The sequence below is a fragment of the Camelus ferus genome, chromosome 32 (genome assembly GCF_009834535.1).
Source record: "Camelus ferus isolate YT-003-E chromosome 32, BCGSAC_Cfer_1.0, whole genome shotgun sequence".
Lineage (NCBI taxonomy): Eukaryota > Metazoa > Chordata > Mammalia > Artiodactyla > Camelidae > Camelus > Camelus ferus.
The window spans coordinates 22,362,388-22,388,081 of NC_045727.1; the positions used below are offsets into that span (position 1 = coordinate 22,362,388).

At 51.3% G+C, this 25,694-nt stretch overlaps 1 protein-coding gene across 1 annotated transcript in view; it reads left to right on the plus strand.

Moving 5' to 3' along the window:
* Nucleotides 1-10,736: 10,736 nt before the first annotated feature.
* TMEM132D (transmembrane protein 132D) overlaps nt 10,737-25,694 on the plus strand; it is a 527,204-nt gene continuing 512,246 nt past the window's right edge. Inside the window, exon 1 of the mRNA XM_032471211.1 lies at nt 10,737-11,101. Coding sequence (XP_032327102.1) covers nt 11,023-11,101 — 79 coding nt within the window. The 5' untranslated portion in view covers nt 10,737-11,022. The remainder of the gene's footprint in view (nt 11,102-25,694) is intronic.

Sequence of the window (25,694 nt, forward strand, 5' to 3'; positions counted from 1 at the left end):
GAGTGGTTCAGGAAAGGAAGGAAACATACCTGCGACGCAGCCGGTAGTGGCTTCCACGGGCTGATGGGGAAACAGACACGTTGCCGTGGGCTGAAGAATGAAAAATCTGTTTTGTATTTGCAGACAGAAGACGTCTTCAACAAGAACCCTAGATTCTCACAAGAATGATAAATGGTTGCTTTTGTCCCCTGACCCATTAATGAACGAGTTTTCTACTCTTCAGAAAGTGTAACATTAGACACACTTACAGGATAATGACAAAATTAACCTCAGAATTAACATGTGTCGTAGGGGGAATCACAGCTTTCAAAGCCAACAGAATGTCAGTATTCTGTGGGAGAAGCTTGTTGCTGACGCGAATGGCAGGTACTTCCACGTGATCAGCACGGCAGAGCTGGCATTTACTGAGCAACTCTTATGAGCCCGAAACTTTACATGTGTTTTCTTCCTTCCATCCTTATAACTCCAGGGTTCCCGTGTCCCTGAGAAGCAGCGAGGCCGTGGACACTGATGCTCAAACGTCACTATTTTAGCTCTCCACTTACTTGTCACTGCTTCTCTTAGGAGCCACCTCTTGGGTAGAGTTAGAGAAGTGACGTTGGCCATCACTTAATGGAAATCCACCTTTCAACAGCGCAAGCAACATGGTGATTCACTGGTTCATGTTATAAAACTGCAGGCACAGATCTGCTGTCCAGAACAACTGGAACCAGGCTCTCAGATTCCCACAGGAATCCCTTTCGCTCACTAAACGTTGCCTTAATTCGCTCAGATCTGCTTTCCACCCGGTGGGGGAGCCAGCTGCTGGTGGCCCTAGATCTCACAGCTTTTCATCTTTTCAGCAGGGAGAAATAAGGGTTCTATCACCAACATCCAGTGTGAATTTGGGGCTGTGGAGACGGCAGAGAGTAGCTTCAGGGGGTCGCCGGGAGGAGAAGGGCTGCCAGAGAGTGACGCCAACACAGCAAAGTCAAGCTTGGAGGTGGAGAGGCCTGGAGAGCCCATCCTGACCACCTGGATCCAGCCATTCCTGAAGGATACACCCTCAAATTCTCAGCTCCCCAGGTCAGTGACCCACAGTCAGTGTGACTTGTTTTCTTTCACTCACAAATTAATGGGCCATAAGTAATGCAGGACAAAGACCATTTATGATTTGTGTATCCGCAGGGCCTGGCAGAACGTAGGTGTCTAATTGGCATTTATTGAGCTGAGCTGAAATGAACAAAGGACTACTTTGCTGTTAGCACGTGTTCCAGTTTGCTTCACAAACCACCCCAATTCAATGGCACAGAAGTAACAGCCCTTGTTTTCTATGGTCACGGATTTCTGTAGGTCCAGAAAGCACACTGTAGGGGTGGGCTGCCTCCCCTCCACGCTGCCCGCAGCCTCATTTGGAAGCCTTGAGCAGGGGCCGACCAGCTGGCCGAGGACTGGCGCTATCTGAAGGCTCTTGGACTCAGCTAGAGAGCCTGAAGGTCCGAACCACTCCCTGACCTCTCTGTGACCCGCCGCCTGCCACCACCCCCCCAGGCAGCCAGCCTTCTTCCGGGGTGCCTCAATGCTCCATGAGCGAGCCAGGCAACCAACCTCCCCGACCCACCTGGGAAGTCCCAGGGCCTCACTCTTCTGTTGGTGACTCGTGATGCACAAGCCCTTGTAGGCTCAAGAGAAGCGGGCAGAGACCCTCCCTCCCGACGTAGCTGTGTGCGAAGATGCCACTGGGAAGAGCACGCGGCTGGGGGACATCGTTGGGGACGTCCTTGGAAAATACAGTGCCACAGTCAGTGTGGGAAAGGACGTGTGTTTGGAGGGCGGTGGGGAGAGCCTGGCATTACTGGGTGAAGTGAATGATCAGAATTAGCAATGAATCCTTTACTGATTATTAGCATCAGTTCAATGCTTGGTTTCCCCAACCCAGCCGCAGGCAGAGCGTCACGGGCAAGGATGCTGTGGAGGAGAAAGAGGGACACCTTCACTGACCTTGGAAGAAGAGGAACAGTGTCCGTGCCTTCCACCACAGAGCCCTTTGATCGTGGGGGCGGGAGGGATGCGGAGCTCCGGGAGGGGCGCCACGCCCCAGCCCAGGGGAGCGGCTCCGCCTTCCGCAAATGTTACATGAACACCCCAGCAACACCACTTCAAAATGGTAAATCGGACACGCGACTTGAACTTGGAGGTGCAACAAACTGTTACCCGACGGGAAGGCTTCCAGCCCCGTCAGCACTTCCTGCAAACTGCGTACAGCGGGCTGAAAGCCCGGCCGGCAGAGCTCACACCTGCCGGCTCTTCACCACGGAGCGTTTGCGGTCACGTAAGGTGTCTTGTTTTGTCGCTGTTGTTGTCTTTTCCAAGACTTGGAATTTTTTGTGCCAAAACCTTTTTCACACACAAAGAGAGCAACATTCTTAGTTTAAACTCCAAGATGAGTAAAGCTGATTTGTACACATTGTTTCTCTGACTTCTTAACTGTTGATGCTTACGAGACCTAATGTGTGCAAGGCACCAATAAGATGTTTGTTTATGAGTTTGATTCCACGGAAACCACTTAACATCATGCTAAGAAAACCGGTTCCTGAAAAAAAAAAAAAAAAGGAGAAAAAAGGGGAAAAAAAAGAAAACCTGTTCCTGGACTTGACACTGCAGACACCCAATAAATTATCCATCTTAATTTATAAGTAAAGAAATAAACACATAAATAAGGAACTAGAAAAAGAAAAACACGTTTTGAAAAGTGCATTTCGAGTCCTGCAGAAAACAGTAACTGAGAATAGCTCTCTTTGAAATGCCAACTATATTCATGAATTCTCTAACAATTAATTAATTAATTCTCTAGCAGCCCAACAAGTTAGGTGATCATATAGTCTACATCGCTTAAGATAAGGAAACTGAGGCTCAGAGGGGTTAAGTAACTTGGCTAAGGTCACACAGCTATTAACTCAAATTCAAGCACAGGCTCCCACCACCCCGGGGCAGAACGGCCCCGGGCGGCCAGGAGGGCTGGGAACTAACCAGCTGTGCTGAGTTTCATATTAACCCTCCTCTCACCCCCACTGGAAAAAAAAATACAGTCAAATCATGCTGCTGCTCTCGGGGTGCTCCCCTGCCTGTGCAATGAGTGGTCTGATTAACTGAGCTCCAAGCTGGAGTTCGATGTTAAATTCATTAAGCTGACCAGTGGTTCTGACAAAGGACAGCAGGTAAATACTATCCAAACCCTGGACTCTTCAACTGGATGGAGAACACACTTTCTCTGGGACTGGGGCACACAGAGGGCAGGGGAGAAGAAGTCATTAATTCATCACTTGATTTCTAAAACGTCACAGAGGGGCTGCGTCATCCTGCAGTGTCCCGGGCAGTGAGGCTAGCGCCGTGAGCAGAACAGGTATTGTTTCAAGGAAGATTACATTCCAGGCGGGGAGACAGACAGTAAACCAGCAGCGCATTCAGGGCTTGAGAAATGACACAAGCACAACGCAGAATCAGACAGAGGATAGAAAGCGACAGGGGGTTACTATTTACTCTGTCCAGGGAAGGCTGAGTGATACGCAGCAGAGACCAGAAGGAAGTGCGGAAGCCAGTCCTACGGAGAGCTGATGGAAGCGCGTTCCAGGCGGAGGGAACAGTCGGGGCGGAGGCTCTGTGCCGGGGGCGGGGCTTGCGCGTGGGAGGAGGCGGCCCCTGGCTGAAGCCGCAGAGGAGGAGGAGGGGTCCCACTGTCCAGCCTTGAGGGCTTTGTGGGGACTTGAGGGAGGGTTCGACTGCAGAGTAACAAGAGCTGACTTGATTTTTCCAACCAGTGGGTCAGGTTAAAGGAGAGATGAAAGACGATCTCCTGGTAGTGAGGCAGCAACTCAACCTCAACTAGCTTAGGAAAAAAAATGGAGATTATGTGGAAATGAAGGTGTTTCCTGGAACGCAAGAGAGGACCAGAATTAGGGACTAGAAGGGGGCGAGACTTTGTCTCTTGCATCTGTTTTCCTTCCGTTGCTTCCTCCACTTCCCAAGGTCACGTGGTGGTGGCAACGCCACCAGCAGCTTTGCAGGTTTGCATCACATATTCCAGGTATCCAAAAAGAGATGGCTTTTCCCTCTCCCTCAGGTGCAAAGGTCCTGGGGCAGGGCTGTGACGGGTCAGGTTTAGGTGCCACCTCCAGACAGTCATCGTGACCAGAGGCACCGTCTTGTAGTGGAAACACAGCACTTCCAGATACCACAACAAGGTAGATGGTTTGAGAAGCTGCTAGTTATTAAAAAGTATCCAGTCGAGATGCATGAATGTGTCACCAACCCTAGTTTTTCCAGCATTGAAATTCTAGCCAAACTGTAACTTTCTGAAGGCTATGCTTGGAAAGATTTTGAACTGTTTGATAAATAGATTTGTTTGAAGCCCAGATTTCTCATAACAGATTTTTCCAGAAGTCATTACCATGGCAGTCCCAGTACAGAATAAGAGAAAAAGGAAAGAAAAAGAAACCCCAATAATTTTTGTTTATCTGAAACATGTAACTGAATAACAGCTGCAAACGGATACTCCCCAGGGGTTACTTCCAGATCCAGCTGAAAATGCTGACGAGCAGAGGCCAATTCTGACTGTCAGAACTGATTTACGCTCAGATTTCTTTCTAAATTATTGTATCCTCGTGGCAGTGTCTTTAAAAGGCAGCAGTAACTAAGTTCATGAATTCCCTCTTTCCAGTTTTCATTTTCTCAAACCCAGCGTGGGAGGGTTGCAGCAGGACATGGCCAGGATGCCCCAGCTCTCAGGTTCCCTGTTGTAAGTGGTCCCCGCCATTGTCAGCGATGCTCACAAACCCACTCGTCTCTAAATCACATGTACGGCTCTCTTTGCCATCTTACGTTCTCATGCAGCTCTTGAGAAAGTGGAGGATGTTGCCAGCAACCTCTTGCTTGGAAACGTTCGTTTGCAACACCAACAGGGGTGCATATACCCATTTAAAAAGGATCCGCTGCTAGGCAGATTTTTAAACAGCCCAAGTTCACGTGGTATTAAAACGGTAATGTTTTCATTTTTCAGTCAACCCCACGATGTTGTTATTCACATTTTTAGCAGGGCACAGGGCGCGAGGTGACCCCTGTGGACTCCCACGCCTCTCACTTCACAGGACCAGAGTCAGGATTTCCTTCATGACCATGCAGGGGCTTGGTCATCCGCTTTGCTTGATAAGATGATGGAATAAGAAACATTTCCAGTTCTTTAAAATGTAATTTGACTAATTAAGACGTGACCACTTGTGGCTGTGGGTTGCAGCGGGCGATGTCAACTCCTTTACACCCAGATGGGAAAACGGGTGTCTCGAGCTGCCAGCTCTTCGGCACTAGGGGTCACTGCAGGTCCACGGATGCTGGGAGTCCCAGCGGCAGCGCACCCAGCTGCCTGGGCGCCCCGGACGCAGGTCTTGCGGGCTGTGCAGATGCTTGAGAGAGCCCCATCTCCGGGCACTGCTTTTCAGCCTTTTTTGACACATTAAAATAACAACAAAAATAACCTTTATCCAGCGTCACATATATTTTACTATTTTGGGGTAACTGTTGAAAATGATCCCTTAAACCATCCCTGCGATGAGACAACTCCTGCCACTTCATTTACTTTTAGGCCCCAAGAGCTCGCCGACGCCATTGGTCATTTTTTTGAGATGGACACCTCTCGTAGGATGAGACAGAAATCAGTGTACAAATCATCGATCATATTGAATCACACTGGGTGTCTCCCGTGTTGATCCATTTAAACACCAGAGAGCTCCTGACACAGTGGAAAACTGGTATTTGAGAATTGTCAGAAATGGTCTTTTTAAAGAGTTTTGTGGCTGTTGGGAGGTGGGGACCCTACGTCCCGGCTGGTACCCACGTACCTGCGGAAGATAAGTGGACAGGAATAAGTCACTGGAACCCCAAGCAGAGCACTCTATACGGCTGGGGAAAGTTAGCCGCTGGGAGGAAACTGGAGTGTGCACCTGATTTCCTCGGTCAACAGATTTTTATTACAAGGGAAAAACAGTTTTTTTTTTTTTTTTTAAGCCAGAAGTCTTCCCAGCCCTATTATTTCCATTTTGTTAATTCCCCAAAGCACCCTTAAGTACCTTCCAAATTGGGCCGTTGAAAATGTCCTCAGATCCCGGCTTTGAAGCTGTGGCTTGTTCGCCTGTAACAACTTGCCGCGCTGTCTCTCTCTTTGATGTTGGCAACCTCTACAAATTGCCCGATAAAGCGTTTCCCTCAGTGGCCGCTGCCAGGTCCCCAGGGCAGGATCAACACTCTCTGTGTTACTTTCATAAACATTTTTTCTTTTTTTTTGGCCGGGGACAGGGGAGCCATGTTCCTCAATAGCACCCCTGGGATGTGTCTCTCTGATTCAAACGTCCACAAATGGGGTTAATTCACTCCCTGACAAAGGTGTCTGTACATGGAGGACCCAGCCTCCCCAGCCCACTGGAGACACTGATTTCAAAGGGGCTAAAGAAACCCTTTGCGGTTGAGCTCAGAAGAGTAGATGGGTCCTTTCCCCGTGTCAGACTCAGCCTGGGACCGCCGTTCGGGCCATGCGGATGCCAGCGTTGCCCTTTGTCTGTGATCAAGCGCTCTTGAGGGATTCGGCAGGGGCTGGATCCTTCTCTGGGAAGGATGCTCTCTGGATTAAGACCTTCAGACGGTCACCCCCCATCGTCCTGACTGTGTGCCGACAGTCCACCCCCAACAGAGGAACGTTGTGCAAACCAGACTGAAAAGCAGCAGCCAAAGAACCAGAGGCAGGAGCTCCCAGCGGGGCGGCAGCTGGAATCTGGAGATTTCCAGCTCGGGCCTGGACTTCAGTGCCGCTCCACCTCGCCGCCCCGTTTTCTCTGCCCCAGGGAAGACCTCAGCTGGTGCAGGACGTGCATAGACGCCGCGCGACGGGCACCTGTTAGACAAGGGATGAACAGAGGTATTCTCAAGCTAGAGCACGGGGACTAGACATCAGACAGGAAACCAGGGACCGACTCAGCGTGCTGGGGACCAGCCCAAACCAGCTCCCCGGGGGACAGAGATCCCATCCCGGCTCGCGGTGAGGGATTCCTAGCTCACCAGCCTCCTTGGCGCCCCGGGGCCACACAGAGGCCGGGAGTTGTGAAGGCAGGAAGGCGGGGGCTCCGGAAGGGGCGGGGAGGCTGGTGTGCATGCTTTGCCCTGCCTCTTCGATGCTACGGGAACATCCGGGCATCTGGAAAGGTGACTTGGCTCCCAGTTCCTTTACACAGATGACACCAACCCCCACAAGGTGGAGGCTCTGCCCCTGTCATCTCCCCGCCCCCCCGCCTTCACCTCCTCCCTCATGCTCCCTGGCTCACTCAGTGCAGACACTGTCTTCTTTCTGATCCTCCCTGTGTTTTCACACCTCAGGCCCTTTGCACTTGCTGTCCCTGACGACTTCTGTGCCCGCCACGTCAGAACGCTGTCCCTATTCTTGAAAAAGACAAGTCGTTGGATCTGAATTTGGGGAAGTTGAGAAGAATAGACGTTTCAGAAAGGCCCTGCCACGCCCACAGGAGGGACTACTCCGGCAGCCTATGGGTCACCCCCCTGCTTCCCAAACTCCAGGTATTTCTCACCATCTCAGGCGCTTCGTCATGGGGAGGAGGGGAGGTGACGCACGTCATCTTCTTCAATCAGTAGTGATTTAACGTTCTTGAGATCAGCCCATCCTTTGAAAAACGTTAAGTAACTTAATTGAAAAGGCAACTAAAGGGGACCCAAGACGTCCATTAATTAATAATCAGAGTAAAATAAACTGATGTTAATAAATCCTAGCTAGACATGGTCACTCTGAGCAGAAAGAGGTGTCCTCTGTTTTAAAAGTCAAGGCATTGGCAACTGTGAAGATTGTTCCAGAGTTGCTCAGGCCTGAGCCTTTCTCCTTCATGTGATCAGAAGGGTTGGAGCAGGACCAATTCAGTGTTAAAGGATGCCCCATCTCTGTGGTACCCAAAAGCTTCTTCCAACTGAAGGGACAGTTCCCTTCAACGCTGGAGTTCCACCTTGACCATCTTCCGGACAAAGCTGTTCTCTCTGGAGAGCGCTGTGTTCTATGGGAAGACCGCAACCAAAGCTGCCTGGTGCAAAAGCCTAATGCACACAGCACGAACAATTAGTGCTATTTAATTACTGACAAAATTAGGCTTACAAATTGATTTACGGCCTTGTAGATGAAACACATATTCTTGGAGGAAAGCAGATTTCTCACAATTAATTTGAGAGAGACAAGGCAGACGCTTCGGGGTGGGAAGTCGTCCCAGAGGTATGGGACGTAACCGAAGCCCTGGCAAGCCTCAGCCTACTTCTCCCAGGATTAGCTGTGCTAATTACCCGCGGAAAACGAGATGCCCTCGCTAGAAGAGCACACGGGAGAGTGAGGAGCCAGGCTTGCTTCTTACTTCAGTCACTGTTCAGGTATCTGGAGTTGCAAGTTCCCCGAAAGCTACCCACACCAAGCAGCAGAAGAAACTTTGTCCAGCCAACTGTGCACGGCAGGGAAATAGTTTAACATCTGTCAGTTGCCTTTTGTCCTGAGGATGCAGGTAGAGAAAAATCTTCTGCAGGGACATACCCGCCACCCACTTCCCCCCAAAAGGTATCTGATGATTGCAATTCTTGAGGGGGGGAACCCTCAATTTGATTGAGAATATATAAAATGATTGTTTTTAATCAAGAATAAGGATTATCTGTTCCTAGTCAATGCATTTGAAAAACTTTTCTAAAATAGACTCAGTTCACCTGAAAACCGATTGCAATAGCCTGGAGTCGGCATTTGGTGCAGGCACTGGCTCTACCACGGAGAGGCCTGGTGAGGATGAGCCCAGGACTCAATCTCAGGGTCCCTGTCGCTGAGGTGGAGGGCACAGTGGACGAGCCCAGCGGTCCGTGGAAGGGCAGCAGCAGCGCCACGTGGAAATTGTCAGGCAAGCAAGATTCTTAGGCCCCACGGGCCCCACCTAGACCTGATGCCTGAGGCTCAGGAGGAAGGGGAGAGGGCTCAGGACGCCACGTTTTCACAAGCATCCGAGGTGATGTGGGGACGTCGTCAACTTTCAGAAGCACTGAAATACATCACCTCTTACGTGGTTTGAGGCATTAGCTGTTTAGAACTTCATAGGAGAGAGACGCAAAGAGAAAAGGCAGAAATATTTATCTAGAAATAAAAGAAAAAGGGAAAGACAGACACATTCAGAAAAGTAAATCGCACATCTCACAGAGAATGAAACCCAGAGAGACAATCTTTTTGAAACGTTGAAGGCTACAAACTGAAAGCTCTGGTATATTTTTGCAACCCTGGGCATAAAGAGTAAAACACCTGTGGCTCCCTTGGCCAAATGATAATGACCCATTTTTACCTACGGAGGCACGTTCACCTCATTTGATTTGGTTGGCTGTGGTTTCCAATATTTTAAAAACACTCAGACCGTTTTCCTTCCCTCGGATTTCTGATCTGATGAATCCAAAGGCTCGCGTGGAGCAAAGGAGCCCGCGGGCAGTAATCACAGGCCGATGCCTTGTGGTCTGAGCTTCTGGGACGTCTTAATCAGGGTTTCCAGGAAGTATACCGGAAGAGCTTATCTTTTGCCTTCTCAGGGCCACGTTGGCGCATAAGGGATCCATTCCCAGCTCCAGATGGGCCAGCGGGGAGTCAAGATGGCATTCTTTTAGGACCACTGACTTGGTGGTCATTCCAGGATGGGGGCTGGGGGTGGGGGAGGGCAGCACGACCCTCGGGATGGCACGTCTGAGGCCCTCCTACCCTGAGATGGTTGGGGGAAGGAGTGCGGGGTGAGGACCCCTCTACAGTCAACCGTGTGTTCACAGGCAGGCGGACGGAGAGCCTTAGAAACCCCTCGGCTGGAGGACGTGCCCTGAACTTGAGTTTTGAAGAGGAAGAGGAGGCAAATGGCCTTCCTGACACCTGTTGGAAGAGCCGGCGGCGCAAGCCTCCCGGAGCCAGCGGACAGGCCGGCCCCCCGCCCGCCTCGCACAGCCCCCTCCCACGCGCGCGCGGGGAGGGAGGCCGGGGGGCGGGGGCGGTGGAGACCCGGGGAGGCGGGATCCGCTGTGCGGATTGGGGCTCACAGCTGTCACTCCGAAAGGGTGGGGCTTTTTTAAAAAAGCCAAATTTTCAGGCAAACCCCAAGCCCGCACGGGGCAGCGTGGCGCTCGCGTCCGTGCCGGATGCGGTCTCGGCGGAGCGGGGCCGGCGCGCGGGCGGCGAGGTGCCCGGGCCGGCGGGTCCTCCTCCGCGCGCGGCTGGCCCGCCTCCCCCGGGCGCCGGGGGCAGCCCTGCGTCCCCGGAGCCGGCCGTGGGCGCCGCGCGCCTAGGGCCCCGCCAGCCGGAGCGGAGGCCGGGCCGGGGCCGGGGCCGGGCCGGGCCAGGCGGGCGGCGGGGCGCGGGGAGCGGCTGCGCACCGCCAAACTTTGGGCGCCGGCGCGCGCGCGCGCGCGCGCCCCGGGGCGCGGCGGGCGGGATGGGAGCCGGGCGCCCGGGCGCCCCGCGCAGCTCCGGGCGCCGGGTCCCCTGGCCCCGGGCCCCCGCGCCGCCTCCGCCCGCGACCCGGGCACCGCAACCCCGCCTGCCCTCGCCGCCCGCCCGCGCTAGCCCCGCCGGAGCCGCCGCCTGCGTCCCCGCGCTCCCGGAGGCGCCCTTTGGGGGCTACCTGGGGGCCAATCCTCGCTGGGTAAACCGAAAGGAACAAATCCGCGTGGATGAAAATAAAAATATCCTGGTGGGGGTGAAAGGGAGGTGGGGTTTGCCTGCGCGCGCGTTGGACTCGGGAGAGCAACTCCGGAGCGGCGCGCGGTGTCGCCTCCAGGCCGGCCATGGACTGGCGGGAGGAGGGCGCAGGGCGCCGCGGCTGCTCGCGCCCCTAGCCCCGCGCTCCCTCGCCCGCCCGCCCCGCTCCGGCCCTCCGGGGGCTTGGCGCCCGTGTCTTCTTCGCCCAGACGGCGCCGGGGAGCAGAGGATCCGCGCTCCGGGTCTCCAGGATGTGCGCTTCTGAGATGGGGACGCTGTGGCACCACTGGTCCCCCGTGCTCATCAGCCTGGCCGCCCTCTTCTCTAAAGGTGAGGGGACGCCGCCGCCACCTCTGGCCCCGGGACTAACTTTGCTGGGAGTGAGGGTGTGGGAGGGTGTATGTGGATGGGGGTGGCCAGGAGGAAGGTTGCGCGCGCACGCGTGCCTGTGTCTCTGTGCGCGCGCTTTTGTGTGTGTGCGCGCGCGCGTGCGACAGCCAAGGTCCTCCGCGGCCCCTTGGCAGCAGGTGCCTCCTAAGAGGTATTGGGTGGGAGGCCCCAGGCGAGGCTGCTGAGGAAGGAGAGTCCTGCCCACTCAGCAGCATTTTCCATTCGGGGAGGGGGCCGTGAAGAACCTTGGAAAGGGAGGTGGGCACTGGGAGGGCCGAGCAAGATTCCAGAGGAAGCGATTGAAAGGACCTCCTGGAAAGCTTCTGGAATTTGGGCTTGACTTTTCCTGCTGGCTCAGACTTCTTAGGAGATAATTCCAGAGCGCGCCTGTGTGAGGGAACGCTGTTGAGTGCATTCTGGGCAGCTGGGCGTGCGGCGTGCGGCCAGCCCCTGAGAGGTGGGCCCGAGCTTCTCTCAGAGAGGTCTGAGGGGCAGGTTTCTCTCTTCTTGCCGTCCGTGGCCGTTGGTCCGTGGCAGCATCCATGCAGGTTGGACGCGGAGTTGAAACCACACTTGTCACCTGAGTCATCGCAGCAGGGCCACTGACTTGCAGCTGTGAGGAGGGCAGGGGTTCCCCTCTGTCTGCCTTCCCTTCTGTCACCATCTCTGTCATCGGAACAGCAAGTCTGGGAGCTCAGGACACGGGTTCCTTGAAGGGAAATTATTTGATTCCCAGAGGAGACTGTAGGAAGGACCAGCAGTTCTTTCTCCTGACTGATCAGGACTCTGTTTATGTGCGGTTCCCCCCAGGAGTCTCTTGCCTACTGAGAAATATATTAGCAGAGAAGCAGAGCATCCTCGCCGTCTCCAGTGTGTGCCCCCAAATCCCTGTAAACAGATTTTTCTGAGAAGATTTCTGAGATGCGATCTCTCTCAAACTTCAAAGCCAATTATCATGCACAGAGCCTTTTAATTACAGGAATTTTCTGTTCTCTGGGCTCTTCTGGCATCGCCGAGGTTGTGTTGCTTTAGATCTGACAATAGACAGTTCACACGCCGGGGTTTTGTGCTGGCGTGATGGAGGAGGAGGGGGATGGGTGCCCACCCTGTCTGGCTGTCTCTTCAAGTGCAGTCGTAATGGGCTCACGTCTCCTAATTATGAGCTAGAATCCGTTCCGGGGACTGGAGCCTCGGGGATTTGCGATGTGCACAAGAAAACAGAAGGAAAGGTTGATGGATTCAATGAATCCAACCCAGGCAGACGTGAGGTCAAAAAAGCCCACGTCCGCAGCAGCAGCAGCAGCCCAGCGGCCTTGCGTGCTGCTCCGAGGCGTGCTGTTTATTGGCCGTCACTTGGTTTTATCCTAGGACCAGGCTCCGGTGCTTTTATGCTGCAATAACAAGAAGCTACAGAATAGCTTTGCGAACACGGCCTAACTATTGTGTTTCCTCGGTTATGCACATAGTTCTTGTCCTGATTTCTTCATTAGGCTGAGCCGTGTGGAAGAGAACTGTTTCCCCTGAGACGCCTGAACTTTTCCAAGTGGAAACACTGCAGAGGTCCTGGAAATGAGGAACTCCGACGTGGAGGTCTTAGCTTGGGAGATGGTGGTGTCAGCCCAGCCGAGGACATATTTTGTGTTAAATTCAGAGCCCTTAACTCAGCCCAGGTGCTCAGAAGCGAAGCGGTGATGGGCTGGGGATTCTACCCAGCAGTTTGCAGACTCCCGAGCCCACGGTAGGCAAGTCAGTGCCATAGTGCGTCGAAGAGCAGGAAAGGGTTCAGCGCCCCTAGAAGCCATCCGGTTGTGTCCAGTTTCATGGCGCAGATGTGATTTCTAAACACAAGGACCATTCAGTTCTTTCTCAAATTCCTTTCCCCTCATGGACTCTCCAATCATATGAAAGTTCTAAACCAGCTTGAAAAATCGAATATGGAGTACATTTAAGAGGGTTTTTAATTGTAAGTAAACATATACATAGGCACACACTCCAAAGTGCCTCGTTTGTCCGGGTCGGATGGAAAAATGGAGATTATTGCCAACTATTAAATACGTGCGTTCGCACATTATTTTTACCGTAGTGGTCTCATGCTTTTCAAACACAAAGCTTCGAATGAACAGATGTGCACACTTTAATGCCAGGCTCGGGTCTTGGAACCTCACCCACGTTTCAGTTTTATGAGCAGGAACTGGTGGGTCACAGAGCAAGCTCGTCGAGATCTTTTGGAAAACAAATAGAAATAAAATCTCAGTGCTTGCACTTCCATCCCTTGGGACCTAGGAACCACTGTGAAACTACAAGTGTCCCCTGCCCCGTGGTCGGGCGGCCTTTCCTGGAGAGCGGCCTCGTACCGGGTTGGCAGAGAGCTTGCGTCTCACGCTGAGGGTCTGCTCTTCCGTCGGGAACGGGAGGCAGGTCACAGCTGGGCAGGCTTGCAGATGTCTTTATGTGTTGCTGTTCACCTCCTGGGAGGGGGCGGGAGCATGGAAAGTGGAGGGCAGTAGACAGATGAGTGAGACTAGAGATGAGCAGAGAGCCAGGTAGATGTGACGTACAGAATCGAGAAGGGGCCACATTTGGGATGCTGGTCGTGACCCTTACCTGCACCCCCAGAGCTATTTTCTCTTGCAAATGCCGGTGAGCAGCAGACACTCAGAGGGCCTGGGAGGGGAGCTGCGGGTGCGGGGCCGTCTCCGGGCTGTGCTGTGCGCTTCCTGGGCACTGGCTGTCTTGGGGCACCTTCTTGCAGAGCGTTTCTAACGTCACTGCGTCCCCCTGAGGTCGGAAGTGAAGCACCCGGGTGGCTGAACATCACGTCTGCTTTGGGAAGTGTCCTCCCCCAGCCTTGGACTGGAGGGGCCTTTGGTTCACAGTGACACCTTGCACAGGCTCTCAGGGGAGGAAGACATATTCAGGAGGGAGCACGTTGCTGTGTGTGTGTGAGCGAGAGAGAGACAGAGGGACAGAAACAGACAGAGAGTCAGAGACTAGAGTTTACGGCTTACGTTTAAACCCTGTCAAAGTTAAAAGGTTAGGAAGCAGGGAGACCATAAGGTTTCATTTTCTCTGAATTAAAAAGTTAAGTACTAAATATGATTTTGTAAAAAAAATGCTTATGTGCATAGAAAGTTAGAATTTGAAGTATCAGGATCTGTTTGATTTAGTTCAATTCTGAAAGCCAAGAGACGAAGGAAGGCAAAACAAAGGCTCCAGACCTGCCTCATTGCAGAAGCCAATGCTGCTGTCTGTCTCTCTGTTTTTTCATTTGAATGTACATAGTTAATTGGCATATAGATTACAGGATGTCTTTAAGGCCTTAAGGTCCTTTGGGTTTACTGTTCACCCTATATTTTAAGTTCATATATCCATTTATCCATTCACCCATTTATTCAACCAGTTGTCATCCCTCCGTCCCTCCATGTATCCATTCTTCTATCCATCTGTCCTTCCATCCATGCATCCATCCTTCCATCCATGCATCCATCCTTCCATCCATGCATCCATCCATCCTTCCATCCATCCATTCATCCATCCATGCATCCATCCATGTATCCATCCATCCTTCCATCCATCCTTCCATCCGTGTATCCATCTATTCATCCATAAAGCCATAAAATGTGTTCATTTAACACATATTGAAGGCCACAGGCTTTCAATGAGCAGGGGTCTCTGCAGGAACCGCTTGCCAGTGTTCTGAGGACACGGGGTTAGGGAGGTGCTAAAGTGTCCTTAGACCCAGGACAGTTTACAGAGTCATCCCTCTAGGTTGTGAAGTGCACAGACCGTCACTCCGTGGTGGTTTTAAGTCGTGAGCTCAAAACCCCACAGTTGCTTGTTCCGTTCCCTCTTCCTTTCCTCTTCTGGTTTCCTCGGTCCCTCCCCCTTCCGTGTTGTGTCACCGTGACTGCCTTCAGAGCACCAGCGGTACACCCCGCACTGTGCTGGCCGTAAGGAGCGCGGTAGAAAGACCCGCCCAGACCAGGTTACTGCCCTCCCAGAGCTGGCAGTTTATACAGCAGATAGAGAAAAATGTTGATTATATAAAAATGTAATTATACGTTATGTAAGAATGTTCTATAAAGGAATGTAAACTTGCAACTGTGATGTGTTGGAGGCACAGAGCGAGCATCTCTGGATGCGGAAACCTGGGCATTTGACTTCGAGCATCTGAGAGATGGGTTGGTGCTCACAGGGCGGGGGTGTGTGCGCGCGGGAGGGAGCAGACACGCGTACACATCCCGGGTCCACAGAGGGCCCGTGGGGCCGGCCCGAGCGGGCAGTGGACCTGCTGGTCCTGCCTGAAGGGTAGGGACAGGCAGTGGTCAGGACGGCCGTGGTGGCATCTGCAGCCTGCCCTGGTTATGCCTGCCGTCCTGCTGAGGTTAGCACAGCCGCCTCTGTCCCTCCCAGAATCGTCCAGGCAGGTGGTGATCCTGCGGCTGCCCCTTCGCAGGCCGCGCTGGGGAGCAGAGGGAGGGCGCGGACGGATCCGCACCAGAGGGCCTGTCCGTCTCCTGTGGCTGCTGCCATGAAGCCCCACCAATGCGGGGACTTAAAACAGCAGAGCTTCACTCTTGAACGGGTCTGGAGGGTCTCTGGGCCTAAATTAAGGTGGCAGGTGGCTTTAGGGCGTCTCCGGGCTGTGCCGCGCGCTCCCAGCTTCTGCCCCGAGGCCTTCCCTCCCGGCAGCGTCACTGCAGCTTCAAGGCTGGTGTCTTCCCACCTCCTCGGTTCTGTCCTCACACCTCCTCTTCTCTGTGTATAAGATCTCCTGCCCCCCCCCCCCTTAGAAGGGTCCACATGGCTGCGTTTAGGGACCACCGGGTTTACCCAGACCATCTCCCAGCTTAACTTTAATCACACCTGCAAGACCCCTTCGCTTTTTCCCCAAATATAGTGACATTCGCGGGTTGGAGGGGTTTGGACCTGGGTATCTTTCTGGGGGGCGGGCACTTTTCAGCTTTCCCCGGGGGTGACATTCTAAACCTATTTTCTGTCTCCTCTCCTAAATTGGCAGCACCTGTAGAGGCAGCCTCTGCGTGACTTTCTCTCCCTCTTTGATTTTGGGCATCGCGGGGTTCCGTGAATGTGTAAGGATGCTTGAGGCTGTAGACTGTTGCTGAAAGAAACTTCGTGCCGCCGTGAGATGGTTGGCTGCTGGGATTTTTTTTTCCTCCTGTAATTCAAAGTGCTGCGGGGAATACTTTGGTCCATATTAATGGCAGGGAATTTCAGAGTGATGATGGCGTGCTGCGCACTGGGCTGAGTGATGGATGGAAATGATTTTTGTGAATTTGCAGACTCACCCCACGGCGTCAGCTTTTTGATTAACCCCATTTGATAAAGGCAGAAATTGAGACTCGGGGAAGTGAAGTTAACTTGTCCAAGATCTTACAGCTAAGCATGGAGGGAGTTTGAGTTCTGATGCCGGGGCCCACGCTGTCAGCGGTTGCACGTTCTGCCTGTGGTGACTGTATTTGCTAACGTAAAGCAAATCCACGTGTCAGGCAAGGACCCGCCACGGTGCCAGGCTTGCTGAAGCCCGAATGCAGAGGGGTTTCCGGGGAGTTTCAGCTTGGATGCGTGCGGCTAGATGTGGTTTGGTGAACGAATGAATACATGAACATTCTGTTCTTTAATTTTTTCTCAGCCTTCATTTTGCCAGCAGCAATCAGGAGTGATACCTAAAAGAGACTAAAACGTAGACTTCAATTCCAGGACTGCCATTGGGGTGGAGGAGTGGATGTGAGGCTGTGAAAGTGTGTGGCCGTCTCCCAGGCCAGCGAGCTGCAGAACCTGCCCTGGGGCTCGCCGAACTGTGACCCCCTCATCCGTCCCTGTGACCCCCTCATGCATCCGCTTAGCTGCTCCCCACGGGCCCTGAGGGAGGGGAGGGTCGACGTGGCCTCTTCCACGTCAACTAAAAGGGTGGGTGAAATTGCACGGAATGAGGGAGAAGCGTGTGGAGCAATGGCTGACAAATATTTTTCCTGTTTCTAAAAGGGGAGAGTTGGGTTCTGAGAGGCACACGGATTGGTGGGTTGGACTTCTGATGTCAGACGACAAGCGTGAGTGAATTAGGGAGACGGCATTGGTGGGGGTGGGTGGGGAATACTTCTCAGGCCTTTGCACCAGTGGGAAGAAAAAGCAGTGTTTATCCTGAGAAGCAGTTTGCACTTCATCCTGTGAGCACCATACATTGTCTAAGTGAGTTTCTACGTGTCTGTCTTTGCTGTAACTCCTAGGAGTCGCCGAGCCAAACTGGCTATTTATAAAGTCTGGGAACTTGAGAGACACGTCTTGTGACTCAACTTCATCCTTGGCTTTGTTTTCTTTTCCCCATTCTGTCTCTCTTGTCGGCTTCCTGGCCTCCTTATTCTGGACCAGCGCGTTGATTTTTTTGTAAGCTACTTCAAAGTGATCCTGACGTGCAGGAGAGGCGCAGGAGAGGTAAAAATAAATCATCTCGCTACCCAGAGACGACTGCCTCCCATTCTGATGCCTTTTCGTTCTAGCTGCTGCTTCTATGAATTTTTAAACCCGTTGTGTTCGCGCTGTCTCTGGGACGCATAATTGGTTTTTGACTTTTTTGGGTTCAGATGTTTATATAAGCATTTCCTCACGATTTAAAAATGCATCACGAATATATTTTTAATGTCTGTGTCGTAGCTTAGAAGTTTCAGCTCCTGTTGGACAATTACATAATTTATAGTTTTCCGCCCTTACAAGGACGTAATTATCTTTGTGCGTGGTCTTGGCTTTGAGTTGCTTTCTTGGAGAGAGCCACGGTTGTTTAATTCCTGGGCCAGAGAGTACCGGCGGAGAGTTCATATGCAAGGCCTTTTCCAAAAGGGCTGCGTCTTGGTGTCCAGGTGTTAGTGTTACCGAGTCCAAACCCATTCTGCTCGCCGCAGGACAGGCCAGTAAACCGGGAGACGAGCTGTTGGGGCAAGGAATAGCGACTCATTCGGAAAGCCGGCAGACAGAGAGGATGGCAGACTAACGTCTTGGAGAGCCGTCCTGCTCCAGTCAGAGTGCAGGCTCCTTTAATACTACCCGCCCCACCCTTCAACAGGGGAGGGGGTGTGGTTGGTTGGTGCAGCCTTCTCCATGCAGGAATGCTTTGTTCCTGCAGCCGTCCCCGTGGGCCAGCTCGCGGTGCAAAAGCCTCCAACAAAACAACTGTTACTCTCTGTTCTGCAACTTGTATCTTAACGTGAGTGCAGAGCTAGCAAGACAAAGCCTGGGAACAGGGCGCAGGGTCAAAGCCAGAGGAGCAGGTCCAGCACGGAGTCAGGTCTCTTCTCTGCGACATCGGAGTCAGGTCTCTTCTCCTCCGCGACATCGGAGTCAGGTCTCTTCTCCTCCGCGACATCGGAGTCAGGTCTCTTCTCCTCCGTGACATCGGAGTCAGGTCTCTTCTCCTCTGTGACATCGGTGATGCACGAAGCCTCTGTTTCATTGAGCTGCGACGCTCTCAGCGACGGCGGTGCCCGTGTCCGCTGGGTTCCGCAGCCTTCGCCGAGTGCCTTGGCGTCCCTGAGAAGTACTGCGAAAGCGCCGTGGAGAGAGTCAGGTGGAAGATGTGGCTTCTGAGGCCCTAAAGCTGTTTCCCCCCAGGTGCGGCCCGGTGCCGGGGAGGCCTTGCCGCCCACGGGCTGAGGGCTTGGAGCCGGGCGAGCTCAGGGAGCCCGGGGCCAGAGAGGCGGAGGCGGGGCGGCTTACAGCAGGCGGTTTCGGGGATGCTTTGTGAAGAGGACCTCGGTCAGCAGACAACGGGGAGCTGAGGAGACTGCCGCTGGAGGTTTTGAGGGAAAAAGAAAGTGCACTTAGAAATGGGGTGGGGAGGATGCGATTTAGTCACCTGGCAAGATGGAGTCCCTCCCGGATGAACTGTTTGGGAATCACGGTTACAGAACAGAAGCAAAACAACAGCTGGACGGACATTCTAACCTGGAATTTCTTGATTCTTTGTCGTCGATGGAGTTCCAGAGGTCCCCGCTGCCTAACGCAGCATAAAACATCGAAGTTCAGCCCCGCGATCAACCAAGTTCTCCTACTGTGTCTCCAGCAGGGACTGTCGCTTGTTCTGGGTATTGAGGGCTCAGATCTGTTTATCTAACTTATTTTTGAGAGCAAGTTATAAACACAGTGGGTTGAGGATGTAGCAATGAAGGAGAAACCAGCTCTGCCGGCTTCTAAGTGGGCGACACCGAGACGTGAGGTTCCACTCGTCTCTGGTTAGCCCCGGAATACAGAGACGGACAAGAGTCTTTGATTAAGCGGGGAAAGGAAGGAACGGCAGCCTTGGTTTCCGCTTGGGACGCTTTAGAGGTCTTTTCCGTGGACTGTGCTTGTTGCGTGTTGACCGAGGCTCTCAGTTGCTGACAACAGCATCTGCTGTGGCCGAGACAGGATTGCGCAAGGGGTGGGGGGCACCCGCCGGGTGCTCCAGGGCCCCAGGCTTGGAGGGGGGACAGCGGTAGCGGGCGGAAACCCCCAGCCACAGTGTCCAGCTGCCACTGTTGCCTTCCGTTCTGCGCCTGTAGGGTTGGACACACCACTTCCTGACAGAACCAAGCACTCTCCCATTCCCTGTGAGTAGGAGGGGCTGTCCTCACCCGAGGCTGTGCCTCCCTTGCTCACGGCCTCCCGCCGGGCTTCAAAGGGGTGCATCTAGTAGTCAGCAGCGCCTAAGCCGGATCTGAACCCTGAGCATCAGGAGACTCCTGCCAGCCTTGCTCCGAGGACGCCAGCCTCTTCAGCTCAAGAAGGCGCACCGGAAGGGACCTGCCCTGGGTGTGAAATGTGCCAGCCTTCCATATCCAAAGACATTCTCATCTTGTGAGAATTGATTTTGGTGACACTGCCGAAAGTCATGTTCAGAGACCATCCGTGTAACTTCTCTCTTCCCAAGAGAACCGTGGGAAGGAGGCGGGACCTTCTTGTATGTTTCTGATGTTTCTGGTCCTGATGTTGGTGAACAGATGCTCAATTAATGGCTGATGTGATTTTGATTTCTTTCTAGACAGTCTCTCCCTTTTCTGGGATTTGTAAGTATTCCATGGGTTTCTCTGAGCCGGAGGCTCTCAAGAGGAGCTACCATTTTATCATCCCCAAAGGCCCCTGGATTACTGTCCTCAGTCAGTGTTTAACAGATGCTGTGAAGGAGGAAGTCAAAGCAGGTCTTAAGCTGTGAGCATCCTTGTTTTGGAATAGGAAGCAGAGTGTATAAGAGAACCCCTAAGAAGCCGTGGATGGGATGGAAGAATTCTGCCTGAGTTTTATTTATTTAAGGAAACCCTTTCTAGTGGTGAATAACTATAGATATATTTTGGTTGCAGGTACAGAGCAAAAATGTAAAATTGCCTGAGGACTGCGTTAGTGAGGACAGACTAGTGTGATGGGTAGACTATGATGTAGCGATAAGTAAATGGCCCTGTCTCTGTGGCTTCATGTGAGAAAGGCTTGTTTCTTACTCCGTTAGAGTCCAGTCTCTCTTTGATCTTCTAGTTATGCCATTCTGAACACATGACGGTAGGGGCTGAGAGGGCTAGGGGATCACGTGGAATGTGTTTAAGGTCCAGTTTGGAAATGGCTTCATTGCACCCACATCTCACTGACCAACATTAGAAACACGGCTTCCATCTGACCTCAGGGGGGACTGGGAAATGTAGAAGAGCGTGTATATTTGGGTAAACGTGAAGAGTCTCTGCCAAATGGAGAAAGGAAGTGTGCTCGTTCACATAGCTGAAATTCTAGGGGAGAAATCCAGCGTCAGGCAAGGCTTGATCTGGGCGCTCACATGGTGCCAAAAGGACCTAACATCTTTTTGCTCCTCCTTAACTGTACTGGTTCTCTTCTAAGACACCCTGCCCTTCATTTAAGCAAGACGCCGTCCCCAGCTCAGAAATTACACCTTTTTACTCTAAATTCAGTAAATAAGCAGAGCATTTCTTGTAAGGGTTCCATCAATGTTCTGGGCCTGCCCCTTAGAAGCCCACATCGCCTCGTGGACCTTCTTGAGTCAGTCACTGAGTGCAGGGTGGGATGGACGCAGGTTGCCTGACTCAAGTTTAGCCAGTGAGCTCCCCCTTTGGAGCCTCGAGTAGGAACCCACCCAAACCGCCTGATACGAAGATCAGGGGCAGGTTATGCAAAAATAATTTGGAACACTGTTGCCAAGAAGGGGGCGATGGATGCTGGATGGCCGATGAAATGGCAATATATCACTCGTAGGGTCGTTTTCATTTTAAATCTAATAGGAAAATATTCACATGTTCTCCAATATTTAACCTTAAAGCGAATTTTCTATTCTTGCCTAGACGATCAGTTCCCAGAACAGAACCGTACCCTCCCAGAGAAGTTACTTTATTCTTTGACTGTTTGTTTAAATGTAATGTATGCTTTTGTTTTCAATGATTATAATTTTTCAGAGTCCTTAATTAGATGTAAAAAGTATGCACAATGGAAATCACTGTTGTGAATAAATATTTGCATGGTGCACTGTTAAAAAGCAAGCATCGAAAACACACAGTTTCTTGTTTTACAAGCATTCAATGTTGTGAAATGTGGTATCAGCGAAACTACTGAGAATTCTATTGAGTGGGAGAGACAGCAGCTTAAATAATATTATTTACATTTTCAGGGGAGCAGTGTCAACAATAGAAGGGAAAACAGTGATTTTGATGTACAGAAATGTAAAAAAAAAAAAAAAAAAAGCCAGCTTACTATTGAGTCCTGCTTTATCCCTTTAAGTTCTAAGTATCTGGTTCCTATAAAGCGAGCGTTCTGCTTGGTTTCCTTGATTAGGGAGTGCACATTAGGGAGTTCGACTTTGCCTGGACTCCAGATAAATGTAACCTTACAACAGTGCAGAAGAACAGCTTCCAGGACATTCTGGTATTAGAGATAACCTAATATTTACACTTCGGGGAGGACAGAAGAGTGCAGTGTGCATTTGGGCCAAATGTCACATTTTTACTATCCCAAAGTAGTTTTCTCGGGATTGTTTTGGATGGGGTGAAGAGATTTTTGATAGGGAAAGGGCAGTATTACTGTTCTTTTACGATGGAAATTTAAAAGCAGGCCTTGTGAGTCTAAAGGATGTGAAAGAAATAAAGCAATAGAGTGTAATATGCCTTCAGCGGGTGGGGAAGAAAGAAATGCTTTTAAAAAGCCGTGTGACGTCCTCCTGCAGGCGGATGTCAGAGGCGTGGCTTTTGATTGACAGCCAGTGCCAGGTGGTTCCTCCTGGCTCTCCAGCATGTTTTGCGTGGGTTCCCAGGGGAGGGTCCTGTCCATGTTCTGAGTGTGCGAGATTTTCATAAAATTGTGGCTTCCCCTGCCGCTCCTCAGTGGTGAGCTGCCCTGGTATTTCGGCAGGTCAGCAGCGTCTCCGAGCTGGGCAGCTCCTGGCACCCCCAGGCAGGATGGGTCTTGCCGTCTGCCCCCGGTCCATCTTCTTACACTCCTTCTTCTTCATTTTCCCAATTACATCATCCCTGGGCTTCAACTCCTAGAGAACTGGTGCTCTGGGCTTGCTTGTCTGTCAAAAGTGGGGAAATTAACTGTGGACAGGACTCCCTGTGGTTCTTGAATTTACGGAGCTTTACTCACTTACTGTGTTTTGTTACCGAGTACAACCTCATTCTGCTCGCTGCACGACAGGCCAGTAAATCAGGAGACGAGGTGTTGGGGCAAGGAATAATGGCTTTATTTGGAAAGCCAGCAGACCCAGAAGATGGGGGACTAGTGTCCCAAAGAACCATCTTCCCAAGTCAGAGTTCAGGCTCCTTTTACACTGACAGGGGAGGGGGTGTGGTTGGTTGCTGCAACCTTCTTGGTGCCGGAATCCTTTGTCCTTGCACCTGTCCCGGGAGGTCAGGTCACGGTGTCCCCGTAAACCTGCAACAAGACACATGTTATTCTCTGTTCTGCAACTTTTTGTCCCTATATGAATGAGAAAGTGTCCTACCCTTGAAGGTCAGAGCCTTGAGAACGGGCTCTGCTGTGTATTTCGGGCTACAGGCAACGTTCTTTTACAGAAGGCGCAGAACCAGCCTGCCTCAGCCCGGGAAACAGCGCCCAGGGTCAGAGCCAAAGGAACAGGTCTAATGTGGAGTCACGTTGGTTCTTCCCTGTTGCGTTTCACTGGGCCCTGATGCTGCGTGAATTGGCGTTCCCTGCTGTGTAATATTTATACTCAGTTTCAAGGAGTGGCGTGATTTTGTTTACTGCTTTGTTTTTACACTATGTATTTCTTTGGAGCAGCGCTCTTAAAAACTAGGACATACGAGTGGAGGGGTGATGCAGAGACCTTCCGAGGGCTATGTGAGTGGAGATCTTTTCAAAGGAATGAGTCTGCAAATACTCAGCTTCTGTGTGTGTTCACTCTGAAGCCGGATCTCTCTAAATTAATTTATCGTTACCCCATTCATCTTCTCTCTGTCCCTCTGTCTCCATCACACATACAGACACACTGTCTTTGATTTTGCAATAGCAAGGTACCTTGCACCCATCTAGTGCCTCACTACGATGCATTTCTCCCAGGTGTTCAAACTTCCACAGTCCCCCCAGATGCAGTTAGACAGTTCCTTTAATCAAGGCAGCGTAACACTCCCACCCCCGTCTCATTAAGAGGGACATTTATAAGGAAAGAATAATTTTTTATTTTAAAAAATTATTTATTAAAATGTGTCTCATATTTATGTGGCTTTGTGCGGTCATCACAATTGTGACAGTGCCAATGTGAGAACAGTTCTGAATGCTGAGACTCTTACAGTAAGGAGAAAGAGAAAAGTTTAAGTGCAATGTATACACACCTGTGTCTTTGTCGTAGGAAGAGGTGATACGATGATGGGTAAATTACGTTCAGGATTAGATGTGTGTTACGTCAGGATGAAACGCTCTGACGGAATTGGAATGGAAATAAGAGTTTAGGGGAAAAGGAACAATTTAACATTTCTGATTGTTAATGAAGATTTTTTTAAAACATTTTATAAATGGATGATGGTGGGTGTCAAGTCATTCTGTTATTTATATTCCAATGGGTGCATTTAAAAGAGTGATGTAACGGTTTAATTTAAATGTCAAGATTTACAATACACTAGGAACTTTATCCTTAGCAACTGTTGAAACTCTGATGAAAAATATAGATATCAGATTTTAGATATGCGAGTGGGTACATAGTTTTGAAAGTTTTCTCTCAGGACTGAGAGAGGCAATCCTCTTGGAAGACCACTGTCTTTCGGATAGCAGTTCTCAGCGTGGGTTACAGTCACCGGTTGAGCTTTCCAGCGGTCCGTTGCCCGAGGAAATCAGAATAGCCTGTGGTCACACCCAGGCATGGATGGTTTTGAAAGCTTCCTCTGTTGATTTTGATGTGAAATCAAGGCTGAGAACCGTGTAGCAAAGTCATCAAGGAAAAGCATGTGTCCCCGTGGGGAAGAGAGAGAGCGGGGATTCTGAGTGCTGGCTGTGCACTGGAACCTCGTCAAAGGCATTTTTTGGGGGGGGAATGTGAGGTTAATTGAAGTGAATTTGCATGGAGCACAATTCACCTTTTTGTACAGTTCTATAAATTTTGACAAGTGCATAGTCTTGTAACCATTGCCACGGTCAAGGTACAGAACATTTCCATCACCCCCAAAGTTTTCTCCTGTCCCTTCACAGCTGGTCCCTCCCCTCACCCCCTGGCAACCATGGATCTGTTTCCTTTCCCTGAAGTTTTACTTTTTCCAGAATATTGTATAAATGATACTATATCGTATGTAACTTTTTGAGATAGACATATGTCACTCAGCACAGTGCATTTGCTATCCTTCTAGGTTGTCAGATACGTTCCCGAGTCCAGGCTGGGGGCAAGGAAGAGCAACGTTATTTGGAAAGCCAGCAGACCGGGAAGATAGTGTCCCAAAGAACCATCTTACCTGAGTTAGAATTCAGTCTTCTTGTGTTCTAAAGGGGGAGGGGGTGTGGTTGGTTGCTGCAGATTTCTTGGTGTCGGAATCCTTTGTTCCTGCATCTGTCCGTGTAGGTCAGGTCACGATGTTCTTGCAAACCCTTGACAAGGCAAATGCTATTCTCTGTTCTGCAACTTTTTATCCCTAGATGATGGAGAAGTGTCCTACCCTTGAAGGTCAGAGCCTTGAGAACGGGCTGTCCTGTGTATTTCAGGCTCTAGGCAACATTCTTTTACAGAAGGTGCAGAGCCAGCCTGACCAAGCCCCAGGAACAGAGCCCAGGGTTAGAGCTAAAGGAACAGACCCAACATGGAGTCAGATTGGTTCTTCCTATTACAGGTGAACACCTGGGCATGAGATTGCTGGGTAGTGTGGAACCTGCATGTTTCACATCCCAATACACTACCAAGCTGTTTTGAGAAATGATCGAACCATTTGGCATCTGCACCTGTGTTGTATACACTGTTCTAGCTGCTCCACGTCCTTGCCAACACTTGAGGTTTTCACGTTGTGATTTTATTTTAGCCATTCTGATACACGTGTAATGGTATCTCCTAGTGATTTTA